Source organism: Larus michahellis, chromosome 1 (assembly GCF_964199755.1).
Source record: "Larus michahellis chromosome 1, bLarMic1.1, whole genome shotgun sequence".
Taxonomy (NCBI): Eukaryota; Metazoa; Chordata; class Aves; order Charadriiformes; family Laridae; genus Larus; species Larus michahellis.
In genome coordinates this window covers 26411274-26429520 of record NC_133896.1, presented here as the reverse complement: position 1 = coordinate 26429520, position 18247 = coordinate 26411274, and the positions used below count along the sequence as shown (strand labels likewise).

General features: G+C 40.5%; 1 protein-coding gene across 4 annotated transcripts in view; it reads left to right on the top strand.

Annotated features, from left to right (window-relative positions):
- The first annotated feature begins 4715 nt into the window (after positions 1-4715).
- The window catches only part of KCND2 (potassium voltage-gated channel subfamily D member 2), a 286849-nt gene continuing 273317 nt past the window's right edge, over positions 4716-18247 (top strand). Inside the window, exons 1-2 of one of the 4 annotated variants that reach the window (XM_074600526.1) lie at positions 4716-5208; positions 7294-8467. In XM_074600526.1, coding sequence (XP_074456627.1) covers positions 7353-8467 — 1115 coding nt within the window. In that variant the 5' untranslated portion in view covers positions 4716-5208; positions 7294-7352. Of the gene's footprint in view, positions 5209-5829; positions 6176-6587; positions 6709-6906; positions 8468-18247 lie in introns of those variants that run through there. The other 3 variants (XM_074600348.1, XM_074600619.1, XM_074600438.1) reach the window with 3 other exon arrangements.

Genomic DNA, 18247 nt, shown 5'->3' with positions numbered 1-18247 from the left:
AGATGACTTTTTCCAAGTATAGGTAGATAGAAGACAAGGATGGTAGGGCTATGGATGGCCTGGCGTAAAAAGCTTAAAATCTTGAGAGAATGGAGAGAAATTTTATCCTGCAACATTCCTCATATTCTTTGAATCTGGAAGCTACTGAAATGTAAACTAACTTATTTTTTTGTCTTGGCCCTTGCCTACGGACACTTTTAAAGAAGAAAAGTAACCTGATTTGGAAATGGAAAGGCTCAAGCTTTCCAAGCTTGTGCAAATTTATTGGGTCCTCCAAGACTTCATAACCACCCCAGCAGAGTCTGTCTCAGCTACGGTTACTCTGGACCACGGGCTGCCCATGTCCCTTTCAGCGTTACTCCCTGAGAATCAGTTCTTGTGTAGCAGCTCTCCGATAAACATTTCTGGGCAATTTCCTTTCCTGTTGAGGCTGAGTTTCTCATCTGATTTACCCTTTTCACTTCTTTAAGGCTGGAGAACTCACTTAATAATTTCAGTTTAACGTACACAGTAGGATTCCGCACTCTAACTAAAATGACCTGGACTCACGAATTTTATTTAAGTTTTGACCATACTGTGGTCCTTCAGTTTAGCCAAGCTTTCTTCTGAATTAAGAAGGAACACATGAAGGAATGGTCGTGACTGAATCATGGGCTGTTAATTAAGCAGATACTGTCTGCCTGCTGCAATATGGTCTTTATGTGCATTGGTCTTCGACAACCAGATTAGATAAAATACCTTAAATAATGTCTGATGTATATTTTGCCCAATGACTCAAGCAAACAATGAGACTCATAAGTTGGACAATCAGCACACAGAAACAGGGCAAATATAACTACCAAACTCTACATACTTAAAAGAGTCAACTAGTCAAAGTGGCATGTTGTGATGCACTGATGCAGAGATTTGTCAGAATTAAGTGTTTTACTAGCACTTCACACTTCAGTATGAGGAGGCAATGTTTCTAATCCATGCTATACATTGTAACAGCATCTAAACATTACTGTTTTTTCTCTTTTTTTTTTTAAGTCCTTGTGGAGTGAAGGATGAGTATCTAATGTTACCGGAGATTCTGCATGTGATTAGAAACGTGGCTACAGTGACACAGAGTAAGTCTGGCAAGAGGTATCCTTGTCAAAGAAGACTTCCCAAAGTGCTTCAGCACAAACAGGACTATGAACTCTAGGGGTCAATTAGTTTTTTGCATTAATTCACCCTTAGTTTCTCTTTCTAAGGATGTGACCTTAAAGGCACATGAAGTCCAGGGTAGTTTTCCCATTGACTTAGCAGACTATCTCAGGCTCTCAGTCTCAGGATCATCCTGCCTAATTTAAAGTATCTAAGACTCCTAATTTAAGGACCACAGTCATCCCAGCCTGCCTTTTACAGTCAATGGATACCTGGCCACATACAGTGAGATTGCAGGTAGGATGGATTGCTCTCCACAGTTGTTTCTCTTTCTGTCGGCTCTAGGAAGTCAGGCTGAGCAGGCTCTTAATTAGGTAGCACAGGTGCCTAAAGCTAAATTGGTTGAAGTTGGGCCTCGTTATACAGATGAAACAACTATGCCTTTGAAGATGCTATACAAGCCAAAAAATTAATTCAAAATGAGAAATATGTATTTATCTAAAGTAAAGTTTAAAAGTTTTTATTTACCCTTTCATGATGGGTAAAATATCAGCAATTTGAAGACGAATTCCCAGAGCTTAATATGACTAATACATAGTTTAATAGAATTAATCTTATATAATATCCTGTACATAAAGAAAAACATATATAATTACTAAATCGGTATTTGTTCATTTAGAGCAGATAAAGTACAAATATCTGAGATTGAAGCAGCCCCTCTTTGGAACAATGTGAGCTTTTCTTGAGATGATTCCAAGTACTGATTTAACCTCACCTTAAGAAAAAAAGAAACCACAGTGATGATAGCTCCGACTTCCTCTTCCATCCACTAAATCTGTAATAAATGCATAAAAAATCTTTTCCACAGAAATAAGGGTCTCTTTTTAGGTTAATGATGGCTACACTAACTCTCAAGTTGTCTTCAGAGTTTAAAAGAAATGGTGCATATTGTGCACTTCCCCCACGGTATGTCTTAATCCTTGACCAGTGAGAGGTCATTTTTTTAATATCCAGAGCAATCCTTTTCTGCATATAGAAAGAAGGACCACAAGCACTTGCACTGCAGAGTGACCTGAGCCTATTTTAGCAAACTCCCAGAAAGATGGCTTTTTGCCTTTGGAAAATTATGACCATATCAAAAGCCTCCTACTTATTCTGTCTGATCCACAGTACAAAAAGCAGCTAGAGTTAGACAAGACAAATCTGTGGAGGTGTGGAAACTGCAGACTATGACTGTAGATGTTTGTGTTGACTGCGTGTTTGACCAAAGCATTATTTTTTTATTTGCATTACAGAATAAAACATTTTCCTCTGAGAGACACTTACTTTATTTTGTGACCCACTTCTTCAGTGTGGTTGTGATCAGCACTCTAGAAATCCTTATACCAGACTTCTCCTACTTAGAAGGTCTCAGGAATGTTCCCTCCATTGAAAAATAAACACCTCAAAACAAAACCCCAAAACCCCAAATCTCTTTTGCTCAGACTGAGAAGCACTCAGAACTTTGAATGAGAAATACATGAGGTAGAAGAGGCAGATAAGTAGAATATTCTGCTAGTACTAACTAGAGTAGGTTTTGGAAGAAACTTTTGTATTTTGAAGAAGAATAAGTAATTTGGGTTCCTATGAATTAGGGGGGGGAAAAAAAAAAAAAAAGCCCTTTGCATTGTTTGACCAAATAGTAGATAAATATATGTCTTTTTATGGAAGCTATTCTTAATAATCCAGAAGGGGGAAAATAGCATATATTCAGAAACCATTTATCTCCACGTGATTATATGCATTTGGTATTGAGTGTACAAAAATACTAGTATAAGAACACAGGAACTGTGAAATTCTCTTCTAGTCTAAAGAGGAAGGAAAGAAAAAAGTTAGATGTATAACTGAATCTTAAGATTACAATATGGTTTTAAATACTTGTAGTGTTCTTTTCTCAAAAGGAAAGGTCACTGCTTAATAGCAGAGGAAATAGGAAGAGGGGATGTACATGTACATTGAGTCTGTAAAGAAAACTCTTGGTTGCAAACATTCTAAATACTTCTAAATAGATTAAAGAAAAAAATTAAAGCATTAATATAAATTTATGCATCATAGCTTTTATCTTCTTTAATCCTTAGAGAGTTCTTTGTGCCTCATGACTTTGGAAAGAATTAAGAAACAGCTCATATTGGAGTCCATTGTGCATTCCCCTTAGTACCATTTTCTTCTTTTCCTACAATTACTAGGATTTATTTTCTTCGCTTGAAAATAGGATTTTTGTCTCATTTGAGTCACTGCTACTTAATTCCTTCTTGAGGTCATAATCCTCCCTGTCACATCACACCAATCTCCTGGTAGCTAATTCTGATGTCACAGACAGGATTATGACTTCAGAAGAGCTGATTATTTAGGTACACTTTATGTACCAGAATTTAGTCTTCCTGAAATGCAAAAAGTCAGGAACACTGCGGCCAGACAATTTCAAGACACTAAACACACACAGCACAAGCTGTGAAAGTTTGAGCTCCTGGTTATCACCTCTCAGTAGTATATTAATGGACTTTTTGTTAGAATTAGAAGGTAATAGAGTATACCCTTAGTCTTTTCCTTCCAAGACACTGTTTCTGAAAGACACCTCTCTGATACACAGGTTGTCCACAAAAATTCAAGCTGAGGTGATCATTTCTTCAAATAATCAATGGTGTTAGGAAAGACTTTGAACCTGGACTGGTTTCAAACCTCTGATTTAAAGCAGACACAATGTTACAACACTAGCCCATACCCACTTGTCCAACCATATAGAGTTTGTTTGGGTTTTTTTCCGTTTTCTGAATGTTAAAACATACGAGCAGTTATTGATTACGAAAAGAATCTATAGCTGAAAATGAAACCTCTTTTGATTATTTGTCAGGAAGGAAGTCCTGTGTTATTGTCTCAGTGTTGAGCTGACAGGACCATAAATTGGACTTTATTAATTGCTACAGGACTGGTTTTTTGTAGCACCAAATCAAAACCCCTAATCTTTCATATGGGAGAAGAATATCCGCATCACTGAAAGCTCAATACCTGCAGTTGACTAACTAATTTCAAATTACATGGATTAATTTATAGGATATAATGTACCGAACATTTGAGTTAGTGAAAAAAAAACCAAACCAACAAACAAAACAACAAACCATCAAAGAACTTCAATAAAACTACAGAAAGTATCCTTTATTTTATGGGATATTTTATTTCACATTATTTGATATATGTGATCAATCACCATCACAAGTTTTCTTAAGTTAGGAATTGCACTCAAACATTTTTAAACCTTTTCTCTCTATGCTTTCAAGTATTTCTTATAGGAACAGCTTAGACACTGCACTACTGATAGTGTTTATCTTATTCAGGGGAACTAAAACAGAAGCTAATATATATTGAAGTTGAGCATATTATTAAAATATAGAAAAGAGATACCTCTCAAGCTTCCGTATATATTTGGGTTATTTTTGTTTCTGCTTTCTTTGGCATATGGTTATCGGACTGGGCAGTTTGGTCAGAAGATCAAATATAGAGGAACCTATTTACTCTATGATTCCTTTGGAAGCCTCCTACTAGGAAACTGAAACAAGCGTAAATTAGAAGGAGGAATACCTTCTGGTGTCTTGATGCGAGCTCAGTGAAGAAGACACCGAGTTTTCAGAATCTTAATTAAAAAAAAACAACAACAACAAAAAAAAAAAACAAACCAAAACAAAAAAACCAAACCACAGACAGTTCCTTGTATTTATCGGAGCTACAAAAGCCGCACGTAGAGCTCGAGGAATTACGTTTTCCCCCCGGAGACGCAGCGATGCCACCGGCTCGGCGGCGGCTGGAGGCGGCGGCGGGGCCGCGGTGCAGCGGAGCGGGGCCCGGGGAGCGCGGAGCGGGGCGCGGGGTGCGGGGGGTCTGCCCGGCCCCGCAGCGGCACCCCGGCGGGGAGCTCACTTCCCGTCATCCACACGCCATCTAGCGACGGGAAAAAGGGGGGGCGGCTTCGCACGGGAGCGGAAAGGAAAGGAAAGGAGGAGGAAAAGGCTCCCATACCCGTCCCAGCTCTCGCCTTTCCCAAAGCTGGTAAGAAAGAGACATTTGGATATTGCAGCCAGAACTCCGGAGTGGCTCGGGGCGGGTTGTGAGGAGCATCGCCACACTTCGCTCTCAGGCATTTCACCCCTTCCCGCCCCCCTTTCCTTATTTCAGTAAATGGTTCCCCATGCCTTGAAAGGAGCCAGCGCTCCCGAGAAAGGAGCCAGCGCTCCCGAGAAACCCCCTTAGAGACCTCACCTAAGCCATCGCCGCCGCCCGATCCCTACCCGAGACGCGGCTCTAACTCCAGAGGGTCTGTGCGGCGCTGCCGGCGGAGGGGCTGGACCGCGCCATCCCGGCCCCGCAGAGACACCGCACACACACACACACACACACACACACACACACACACAGAGGCACTCCCCGCCTGCCCTCCCGCCGCCGCCGGCGCAGCCTCCCGCAGCCCCTTCGTTCCGCCCGCGGAGCGATGCCCTCTCCGCCCGCCCCCCCCGCCCCCCAGCGCCCCTCGCCCGGGGACGGCGGCGGCGCGGCAGGGCGGCATGGCCCGCCCGCCGCCGCGGGGGGAGGCAGCGGGAAGCCCCCCCCCCGCCCCCGGCCGCGCCAGGGCCTCGCCGCCGCCGCCGCCGCCGCCCGCAGCAGCCCCGCGGCAGGGGCAGGGGCAGCGGCCGCAGCCGCAGCCGCGCCTGAACGGCAGCCCCGCGCCGCAGGATCCGCGCCCCGAAAGGACGTGCTCCGCCGAGCTGCCAGGCGCGATTACGTTGTTTTTTCCCCCCACCCACCCCTTGAACTTGTTGCTTGGCGCTCGGCGGTGGCGGAGGGGGGGGGTGGGGGTGGGGGAAAGCCTTATTATCGATGTCCCTTTGGATGCGATCAAGCTTTCTCAGGAGCAACTACTTCCCCGCCGTTCCCGGCGGCGGGGCGCGGAGATCTAGCGGCAGAGCCCGTATTTCCAAAAGTCTCTATGCAACTGAGCGCTCTCGCCAGACTTTCCCAGGTAGGTGCCGCAGGCTGGGCACGTCCGGAGGGATGCGAGAGCAGAGCCGAGGGGAAGGAGGCGGGAGGAGGGGGATGATCCACCGCCGAGCCGCTACGGAACCCCCGCCCGCCCCGGCCTCCCCCGCCGCCGGGGAGCCCCTGCCCCGCTCCGGCTCCACCGCCAGGCACCCCGGCTTCGCCCTTCGCCGCCCGCTCCCGAGGATGCCCCACGCATCCCACCTCCTGCGGGTTCCTCCAACCTACCCCCCGCCACCGCCGCTCTGCCCGCCCCGGTCTCCTCGCTCCGGATCAGCCCCCGTCCCTGCCCCGACGCCCCGTCCCGGGGAGACTCCCCGACGCCCGCTTCCTTTCTCCGGGGCGCTGCCTCCTCCCGGCGCCCCTTCGCCGGCGCATCTCTGCCCTTCAACGCATTTCCTACACGGAAAACTTGCCTTAAAGTTTAATGCTGCCGCCCGGAGCTCCTCCCCCTGCCCCGCCGGCTCCCCCGGCCCTGAGCCGGGGTCAGGAGGAGTCCCCGGCGCGGCGATCAAGGTCAGGGAGAGGATTCGTCCCGCCGCTGCTTCGGGGCTGCGGCTGGGGAGGGGGGGGGTACGGCCCGCCTGGCCCATCCCCTCTCCGCCACGGCGAGCGGGCGGCGGCGGCGGGCGGCCCCGCTGCAGCCCGCCCGGAAAGGGCTCCGGGGGCGGCCGCGGCCCGGCTCCGGCAGCGGGCGGGGAGCGGAGCGGAGGAGGGGCGGGGGGTACGCGCTGCATCGCGCGTGGAAGAAAATCTCCTTCCAGGTGGCTGCACCGCTGCATCAGGGCTACGAGCCGGCTCCTGGTGTTAGCTCTTTGTGGACCGTTGCTTCCATCCAGGGGCCTCGCGTGGACCTTGTATCCAAAGGATCTGGCTGCTAGAGTAGCTGCTTTGAATACGTTGATTTCCAAGTGCTCTGATTTATTGTCCTAAATGGCTAACTAACCCCTGGAAAGGATATTCTGGGATGAAAAAGGGGAGGAAACAAAAAGGAAGCAAAAAGATTTTTGGTTAATACTGAAAATCACAACAATGTTCAGAAATTCTGGTGCCTTGAAAATGTGTGAGCGTTTGTGTTTTTCTTTTCCCTCTCTATTTTAGTGGCTGGAGCAGAACTGTCTCTAGATTGACTCCCTCGGCTGTAGTAGTTATTTGGGACCATGGCAGCAGGAGTAGCAGCTTGGTTACCCTTTGCCAGGGCAGCGGCCATAGGATGGATGCCAGTGGCCACAGGTCCCATGCCAGCTGCTCCGCGGCAGGAGAGGAAGCGAAGCCAGGACTCTCTGATTGTGCTGAATGTGAGTGGCATCCAGTTCCAGACGTGGCTGGACACCTTAGAGCGCTACCCCGACACTCTGTTGGGCAGTTCAGAGCGGGACTTCTTCTACCACCCTGAGACCCAGCAGTACTTTTTTGATCGGGACCCTGATATTTTCCGCCACATTCTCAACTTCTACCGTACTGGGAAGCTTCATTATCCCCGCCAGGAGTGCATCTCAGCTTACGATGAGGAGCTGGCCTTCTTTGGCATCATCCCTGAGATCATTGGTGACTGCTGTTATGAGGAGTACAAGGATCGCCGGCGTGAGAATGCCGAGCGCCTGCAGGATGATGCTGACCAGGATCATGCAGCTGAGAGCTCCCTGCCCTCGATGACAGCTCGGCAGAGGATGTGGCGGGCCTTTGAAAACCCACACACCAGTACACTGGCTCTGGTCTTCTACTATGTCACTGGTTTCTTCATTGCCGTCTCTGTTATTGCCAACGTGGTGGAGACAGTGCCCTGTGGGGTAAGCCCGGGTCGCATCAAGGAGCTGCCCTGTGGAGAGCGCTATGCTGTGGCTTTCTTCTGTCTGGATACTGCCTGTGTCATGATCTTCACAGTTGAATATCTCCTACGTCTGCTGGCGGCCCCTAGTCGCTACAAATTCGTACGCAGTGTCATGAGTATCATTGATGTGGTTGCCATCATGCCGTATTACATTGGTCTGGTGATGACAGATAACGAGGATGTCAGTGGGGCTTTTGTGACACTACGAGTCTTTCGTGTCTTCAGGATCTTTAAGTTTTCCCGCCACTCACAGGGGCTGCGCATCCTGGGTTATACCCTGAAAAGTTGTGCCTCGGAGTTAGGCTTCCTCCTCTTCTCACTCACTATGGCCATCATCATCTTCGCCACAGTCATGTACTATGCAGAGAAAGGTTCATCAGCCAGCAAGTTCACCAGCATCCCTGCAGCCTTCTGGTACACCATTGTCACCATGACAACACTGGGGTAAGTGCAGCTGGTGTTTGGTTACAGCCAACATTTCAACAAGTGTGTTGGCACGAACGGAAAATACTCAATTAAAAAAAAGTGTTGATAGAAAAAATGCAAGGGTAAGTTTTTGTTACAGAACTTTATGAATACGGCTCATCACTTCTTTCTAAGTGTTTTACACATTAAGTGAGTTAAAAGTGTTGCTGAAGTTAAAATAGCCCAAACCCCCAAACTGCAGATAAACTGAAAAAGCAAACAACAAAACAAAAAATTTGAAACTGCTTGGGTTCTTTGCAATTTTCTCTAGCATTTTATTTGGTTTTGGATAGTGAAGTCAGCATATTTTATGAATATCTGTGAGTTATCAGTGGATTTTTAATAGACTAATGTCTTTGCTGATAGGACTTGTTACAGAGTTGCTAAAGTACTGATAATTACAAGGAGAACCCAAATGTGATCTTTTAATTTGATCATGCATAAAAGTATGTGGATCTGCCATTTTGTTTGAAGTGATGTATTGATGTAGACTTGGATATTGAGTTTGGTATTATGAAGTGATTTGTTTTCATGAAAGTAAAACAGGTATAGATACCTTAATCTTCACAAAAGTTATTCCTGATGTTATTTAAGACACTGGATAAATTTCCTTTGATTTCCATGGACCTGTAACTTGTAAATGGCAAGTGCCAAGCTACACTGACCAGTGACAGAGTCTGGAAAATGATCTGAGGAAGTGTGAGACATACGACAGATCAAGCGTATGTCTAATCACATGTTTCTAATGGCAATACAAATCCTTCCAGAGAAATAGGAGTTAAAAAATACTGTTGTTGACATTAGATCCCTATGCAGTTTAGTGGACAGACAGGAGATCGTATTATTTTATAAAGTCTCTGATACAAAAGTCATATTGTACCAGCTGATTCTGTGCAACAATTTGCAAAATGCATTTGTCTGTGATTACAAGAGGGATTTTGAAGGTTGACTAATTTGAGAAGACAATTCTTTTGCCCTATTCTTAATTTTGAGCTATGAAGTATCATCTGTGAAACTGAAAATTTGTTGATTCCTTAGAAACTGTCTAGTTATTTATTAATTGCAGATATTAAAAGACAAACTTTTCACTTTCATGAGGACAAAGCCCATAATTTTATTAGTGAAACATTTTGCCACATCTTCTTGGGACTTTTGAGATTTATGAAATATGTATAAGTTTTAAATTTAACAAAATGAAAGTGCATTATTAAACTATTGTGAAAAAGTTGATTTATTATGTGCAATTCTAATTTAGTGGGGAAACATACATACAAAATATTGAAAAAGATAAAGGGGCTGTCTTATGCCACCATTTTTTATACCAGGCTTTTATCTTCAGCATCATATAACAAATGAAGATAAATATAGTGCATTGTAAATATTTCATACTACTTGTAAGGGCAAGTTATGCTAAAAAGGAGTGACAAGAGCTTTGGGGATTTTAATCTGCTTTTTAGGTTCCTGGGGTTTTTTTTGGTTTTCATTTTCTTCTGGGAGTGACAAACTGAAGGGACAAGTTAGCAGAAGGAACAAGTTATGCGTGCTAACTAGTTCCATAGTCCTGTATTTTCTGATGCTGATACTATTTGCCATGCATTTTAATTAGAACTGTGATGATTTCAACAAATCAGGTCTTAAGAATTTACCAGCATTTAGAATGCACAATCTTATTACAAAAGAGCAGGAGCTGGTCTGTGTTTTTTGTAAGGAAAGAGATTTTTTGAGTAAGTTGCTTTTGCGATTACGACAGTTTGGGCAGCACCTGTCCATGGTACTGAACATAATTTTGCCTTCAGTTTTATGGCCGCTTTTCAATGAACTATGACGTGGGTATGGTATCTATTTGGCATTGATATGATTTGTTTGCTTCTTTCAAACAACAACAACAAAAAAAGAGTATTATTCTGTAGTTCCAGGTTTTGAGGTATTATTCTGAGTAAAATCTTCAAAAGTACTGATGAGATTTGAGCATCATTACGAATCTCTTTGGATAAAGCCTAAGAACCTATTTTCAAGTATGCAGCCATACAATATTTAGGTCCTGAGGGGAAGGAAGAAAAAGGGTTAAAAAGAATACACTCATGCTTACTCCTTTTTCAAGGTAGTTTGCACAGAGAAAGTTTTGAGCAGGTTGGACAGAGATCCAAAGTTTCACCCTCAGATATGATTTTAAGTTCGATATGACAGACATCGCAAATTTCTGGGAAATCTTTAATCAATGCATTAGCTAGATTATGTCATTTTAATAACATCATGATAACCATATAAATATTACGTTTAAATGTTAAACACATATGAATAATTTAAATAGAATTAACATAATAAAAGCTTTGAACTCTTTTTAGTTGATGGAATAATTACACAAAAAGAGAGGGAAATTACAAGGAAAAGCAGCAAGGGTCAGTGAAAGCTGATTGTAATTAGTACTGCTACCTTTGCTCTGTGCTAAAGCTTCTCGTCCGTTTACTAATATAGAACTCCCATTCATTTTTATTTTTAGTTTTAGCTGAATTAGGGCTATATAAATGGACTGTATACGAACAACTTTTTGCTTTTATCAACAAAGCTAGATGCAGTCTTTTTGTTTTAAATGACAGTAGCACACAGCAGGTTATGTGAAACATTACAAAAATACGTGAAAGCTAATACTGAATTATAGATTAACATAAAGTTGAGGGTTTGAGTTTTGGTGTCGTTCTCATATTTTGCTAGATAGCAAGGGTATTGAGTAAGCGACCTTTGCAATTTGGGGAGTTATTATCTTGGAAGCAGAGCTATATTTCTCAGTTCTGCATGATTGCTGAGCAATTAAAGTGTCTTTAAAAAACATAGATTACATTTTCCTCTGCAGAGTGCCAGTGACTTCAAATATTACTACATTTCAGCCTCTAAGGATATCCCAGCTATTAACTTCTTGACTGCTCAACTCAAGTAGTACATAGTTGTACATAGAGATGTTATATGAAAGAAATGAAAGGGAAGAAAGAGAGAGAGAGAAAGAGATAAAGGCTGAAGAGTGAGAGATAACAGAGAAAAAGATGACTCTAGAATAACAGCATGCACTCTGCCAGAAACTGAGCTGTCTGATTTCAAGTTTCAAACTAATGTTTTATCGGTATTAATTGTAGCAAAAGCAAAAGTAAAGTAAAGACAAGAGAGAAGATGGGCAAGGGAATAAAATTGAAAGAGGTCACAAAGTAGTTTGTGGAGATGCAAGATAACTATGAAAAACATAGAAGTTAGGTGAATAAAGGTCAAGAAACAGGGTAGTGTAAAACCTGGCAGAGAAAAAAGCTCAAGTCTATAAAATTGGGACTGGCAGACTTACATGGGGGCTTGTGAACATCTACACCCATAATGACACATTTATGTCACTTTCTGCTGTCACCTCATAACATGATAATCTAACAACTTTCCTTCTGCTCTGTCAGTAGCCAGCAAATGAGCTGGAGTAGCTGGTAAGGTTCTGATGATGTAAGGGTAATGTTTGTTCCTAAATCAGACAGAGTTATAGTGTAGTTAATGTTTTATAAAAAATTTATACTTTAAATAAGGAACAAGGTGATCTTCTGTGACTAGTTCTAAAGCCTCACTGCTATTTTTAACTTCTATATTTATAGGCTTTACATTGAATAGTTTTGTCAAGTCATACAATACTTTTGCAGATGAGCACAATACTTTCTGAAGGGAAGCTTAAACACAAGACTATTAATGTATTTGTTTTGATTGTATAAACTGGAGGTGTGTCTTCCAGAAAAGACAAACCAATTATTCTTTTTCATTATTTGTTAATATATCCCATAATATATGAGGAATCCCGTCTAAGATATATCAATTTCCCTGAAGACTTCATAATCAAACAGGTGACTGGATGTGACAACAGAAAGCCTCAAATGGTGAGGCGAATAGGGCGATAGATTTCATTTTCTTGTACATTCCATTGTCTCCCATCTTCACTCCTTTTCCATTCTTATTGCATCCCTATGGGTATATTCCGTCTATTTGTTTTCTTCACTTTTCTTTGAAACTACCACTTTCCAGTCTTTCTATTTGGGGATTTGTCTGATGGCTTAGTACCTTTCCTCCCTTGTTCAAGACAAGTTTAACATTCGTATTAAGAATATTCTGGCTTTATTTTTTCTGCTTCTTTGCACTAGATTCCTCATGCATCCTTCTCCAGTAGATCAAATCTTTCATTCATCATCATTGTCATTCATTTGACCTGAACTTTCCTCAGAACAGGTTTTTTTTCTGACTTTTATTTGATAGATTTTTTCCTTATGAGCATCATAAAATTTCCACAGCATCAGTTTTTTTCCCAAATGCCACACACATTATCTTGTTTTCATTTTCTGGCCATTGTGAGTGCCTTTAGTTTTTTATGGTCTCTGCGTGCTAGTTTGAAAACATCCATGTCTTCTGAACTCGTATTAAAAATATTAAGTTCAATAAAATCTAACAAGAGAGCACAAAATTAGAAATCTTTGTTTTATGAACAATTTAAAATTTAGAAATGCTCTTATGATAAATATTACAAAGGAAAAGATTAGCAAAGTTGAATATTATTTCTGTATCTCATACTTATGTCTTGACTCATTCATTCATTTTGTGTTTGATATTTTCAATCCTGTTTCAAATAGCATTTTTCTATTTTTGTATTCTTGTATACAACCTAGAGAATTTTGTATTTTACATGTGTGTTTGATGTCTCAATCTATTTTCTCTTCACAGCAGAAACACTTAGCCTGAATAGCTAGGATACTATGTAACAGAGGAGGGACAAAGTGTGGTGTAATCACCTTCAAAGCACATTGCTAGATATTCATAAAGGGCTCCAGGGAGAATTCGAAATACCTAAAAGTAAGGGTCATTTTGATGGCAGTGAAAAAAATTATTTGTTCACTAATAAAAAGATTACTCAAACTGTATTGGGCTGTTGTTGGCTTGACAGAGAACAGAAGTCATTATATTCTTACTTAGTTGCATTTGGGACCAGCTTTCCTGTTCAAAAAAATACTGAAGATCTCTTAGAGGAACAGGAGTTAGTTTACTTCGTTCGTTTTACTTGAGCATGAATTTTCTTACTTCAGTTTTGAAGAGCACAAAGGTGATGCTTAACAAATAGATCTTTCTGCTCAGAATCTAATTTATTTGCTCCTTTGGTGGAAACAGATGGAATTTGGTTTCCTTACTGTTATTGTGAGTCAAGAATAAGAACAATGAGATTGGTGTGGGCCAGGATGTAGCAAAGAAATATGCTGACTTAGTATAGCAGAAAAAATCGGCTCAGAGAGTAATTATGACTGGTGCCTGATCTATTAATTATAGCCTATCATTCAACTAATCCTCAGCGAATATTGTGATTTTAGTAAAAGCCTTAAGTGATCAAACTGAAGAAGTTCAAACTGAGTGATGACAATCTGTACTTGACTCACATCATTGTGCCTTTGTCTAAGAAAAATTTGCAATATAAAAGCCATATAAATCTATGAATACAGTATTAGAAATAGTGCAAAAAAGAACAGTGAAAAAATATGGAAATAGAAACTGTATTTCTGAACATGGGGACTCGTAAATACTGCAGAAATAATTATCTGAAATAAGTTGATGACATGTTGCAACTTCAGGATGTCAATTAACTTCTCAGACATTTGAAAGAAAGTCTAATGAACTACTCCTATTACTCCATTTTTACGCCACTATAGTCCGCTGGCAGCAGTTCATAATTTGCAGCGTGGTAAGCTGATGAGAGAAAAATCTGGTTCTGCAGGAGTTAAGTGGATAAATTGTTCAAAAGAGGGAGTATAAATTAGAAATACAGAAACAAAGTTTAGATTCAGTTTTTTCAGGTTTCATCAATTACCTGACAACAGAGCTGACAGAGTGATGGAAAAGATTCTGTATATTTCTGTACCTATCATTTATCGGGCAATAGATGGGAGCACAGATTTTTGTACAAGACGTAGTCTTTAAAACATCTTTTTTCTGCATTGCTCATGCGGTGGAGGAAAGGTTTTTAAATCCATAGACAGCACTTTGAAATGATAGCTCTATGCTACATTTCCCAGAACAATAATAGTTACAATGCTTGGACTTTGACCCTTATCACAATTAGCAACCTAAATTCTACCATTATTTCCTAAGTATTTTTTGCTGAAGCATATGATTTTGATCTTCTCATGCCTCTGGTAACATTTTATAATCCCCCTGTTAAGTAAAAATGTTGTGGGTTTTGTTTTAACAAAAAAACCCCACATTTTCACCAAAGTACACAAAGAAACTTGCATTTTTTCCACAGCATAAACTTAAAGAAATGTGAATTCAGATGAAATACAAAATACTGCTTTTGACTAGAGCACCTGATGTGCCACAGTTGTAAGTGTTCTCTAGAAAAATACTGGATACAAATATTTGCTCAGGTATCTGGTATACGAAGGCTCAGATTTAAACAGGAGCACATAGGAAGATCATGTGACCAACATATTAGTCCTAGAATATTTTAGCTTCATTTAAAAAAAAAAAAATCCAACAAGATTCAGCTATTATAATTTAAATGAGACTGCACTCTTTTTCTTGCACCAGCGTAGACACATCTTATGAGTTATTAGAAGGCAAATCCTAATGTACTCAGTCATCAGTACAGAGTTCCTACCTACTACCATCAGGTCAGATTCTAGCATTTAAGTGCATTTACAAATGCTAATGAAACATTACAAGACTGCTATCTGTGTAAATATTAGAGATAAAAAGGTACTATTCATATAAGCAATCTTGTTCTTTGTGTATTTAGAAAAACAGTTTCCTTTCCTATATTCCACTGCACGGTATAGTTCCCTACTTGTTTGCAGGTCTCCATCCTGAAGGTAAAAGCCTTTGGAGCCACTGCGCAAATGTACTTAATTAGAGCTTGATCCTGCACTGTTATAGAAAATGAGAGTTTGCCTAAAAACATACAAAAATGTTGTTAATACGAACAAAGTCAAATTTTGCATATTTAAAGTATTTAGAAGCAGTATTTTGCATTTCATCCCCGGTTTTTCAGTTTCATCCCTGTTACTGCTTCTTTGATCTGGTTGGCTTAACAGTGAAGTCAAGTCTTACAGACACAAAGATCTCCTGGATTTATTAGTTTATAGGAGCCAAACACTGCAAGGAAGATTTTTAAAGGCATTTAGGTATCTAGAGATGCAGATAGGCACCTAGCTTGAATTCTCAAAGAGGCTTAGGTGCTTATAAATACAAAGGAGAACAGCTGAAAGCAAGGAAGCTGGGAAACTAGGTACCTAGTCACCTTAGAAAACATGGTCCTATGGACACAAGAATAACTGCTGGGATAAGCAGAGTGCCATACTGAGACTCTGGATATGTCCTACCCCTGTCAGAATCAGGGAACTTTCAAGGCTTCAGGTCTTTTTAACATGTGATACGTCCTATATTCACATAACACTGTAGCAGGAGACAGAGTGCTGTATGTATGGTGTTCTTAGAAAAGAGGAATAAGTAATTCAAGAAAAAAAAGAAGGGGTAATATGACTGAAAGAGTAATGTAAAGCATCCGTGGGAAAACAGATTTTTTTTGATCCTAATTTTCTGTCTGTGTTTTTCAAACCAACAGTTCAGCATGAAAAGATATGTAAGAAATGTGAGTTATGACATGCAGATATTGTTAAATTAATGAAAATGTTTTTAGAAACCGGGTGCAAAATTATAAAACAGTGTCAGGTAGGAGACTCAATTTTTTCAAAGAAACATCCAACCTGAGGATTTGTTGATTTCAGTAGGTCTCATATTTAGCTTATATACAGTAAATTTGTTAAGATGCTGATGTGTGGTAAGATAACGTAAACCGTAAGTCTCAATTTTGTCCACTGCAAATTCGTCCCCTTCTCTGGAGTGCTGGCAAATACTTTTATTTTGTCTCTATTTCATTTTTTATGTATATTGTTTGTAGACTTAAGTGGGAGGTTTGAGAAGTACTTTGCCTGTATTTGCTTTTTCTTTTTTGCAGTAATATGAGCTTTGTAAGGTCTATAGCTCTGTCTGTTGATTTTTACCTTAATCTGTCTTCTTTAAAACACTTTCCCTTCTATAAAAAGTTATTTTCTTGAGGTAAGCATCTTGTATCACAGTTCTTTCTCTTTGAAGAGACATTGTGATTTGTGAGTTGATTCTTAACCAGATGGTATCTAGCTCAGCTTTGCACTACCTACCTCTTGCACCAAAGCTTCATATCAAAAATTAACATATGAAGCAGAACTCCCAATATTAAGAACACATGTATATTTTTTTCTAAATATGATCTAATATAACATAGCATGAACATTAAAACAAAAAATTTATAAAATCTGTATCTGCATAAATAAAATTTTCTGTTTGAATATTGAAGACTCAGTTTCCTTAGATAGATAAAACTTCTTCTGGTATAACAGACAATATAAACTTCTAGGAATTTGTTTAATTAGTCTGAGTACATTGGTAAATTAAAATAAAATAAGTATATTCCACTACAGTTTTAAATCACCTTGGATAACAAAATAACTGTGAAACTTCATAAAGGTACTTATAATGATCTAATTTTCTAGTAACACATTGCCATACTTTGATTAATTATTATTTTGGAAAAAATTATTTTGATGCCAAACCCCAACTTTCTTCAAATGTGTATCCAGAGACATGTTTTTTTTTTTTTTTTTTGCATTGCACTGGCAGATTCTCAAAATATTTTGGCTGATACACAGGGAACAATCTTTCAAGTTATCACTTGCAGGCTTGGCCATCCAGGCATTCCTTGTAAATGGCTGAGAGTCAGACTGTGAGGTTGTAAAGGAGGTTGTAATGTAACGTTGTGTAATAGCTCAGTCTGAAAGTGTCTGCAGCATCCTAACTCATCACTTCTTTCAGTAAATCAATCAAGAGAGTTTTCTGTATGAGAGCATACGTAATGTGAGTGGCTTCCTTAACTTTTCACTGTTGTTGCTGTTCATCTCCCCTTTTCTTTGTAACCCCGAAGAGGAGTTTTATTCCTGTGTTAGTGGCCTTACTTTCAGTTTCTGCAACTTTCATCTCTCCCGCTTGCAGCCAGTTAACAATTCCCTGAGCATCCTTATCAGCTGTGGACAGCAACTACTGCACTGCGCGGGGTTGCTTAGGAACCAAATTGATGCTCTTTGACACGGTGGATTACAGCTGCAACATGCTGGTCCCCAAACTCTTCTGCCGTCCATAGAGGAATGAAAAGCAGAGAGGTTGAAGATGCTTTCCAAATCTGGCCGTGAAGAGGCTATATACTTTTTTTGTTTTAGGATATTTAATCATTTCATCCTTGGTAAATAGCAGGTTAAGAATTGTGGTCTTTCTATTAAAAGCACAGCAGTACCAAAAAAATCTTTAGCAATAACTCTTTTTAACAGCAACTTTGTAATTTAAATACCACAGTATCTTGTATCACTTACAGAATTGAGAATTTTTAGCTTTTTTAAGCTTTTTGGTTGGCTTTGGTTATTCATGCTTTTGTTTACGTCAGTTGATCAAATCCATGTCGTGACATGGATATCAAGGACTAGGGACAGGCAGAACTAGACAGAGTATATACACCTATTCGCATACACCAAGTGAGAGCTAGATAAGTTATAGGTGCAGCTATTTCTTCTGTTTATTTTATGTGTATTTATATAAAATGAAACTTTTAAAATTTGCATTGTAAACTCTACAGTGATCGAGAATTTAGTTAGTATTTACCCTTTTGGCACCTGGATGGAA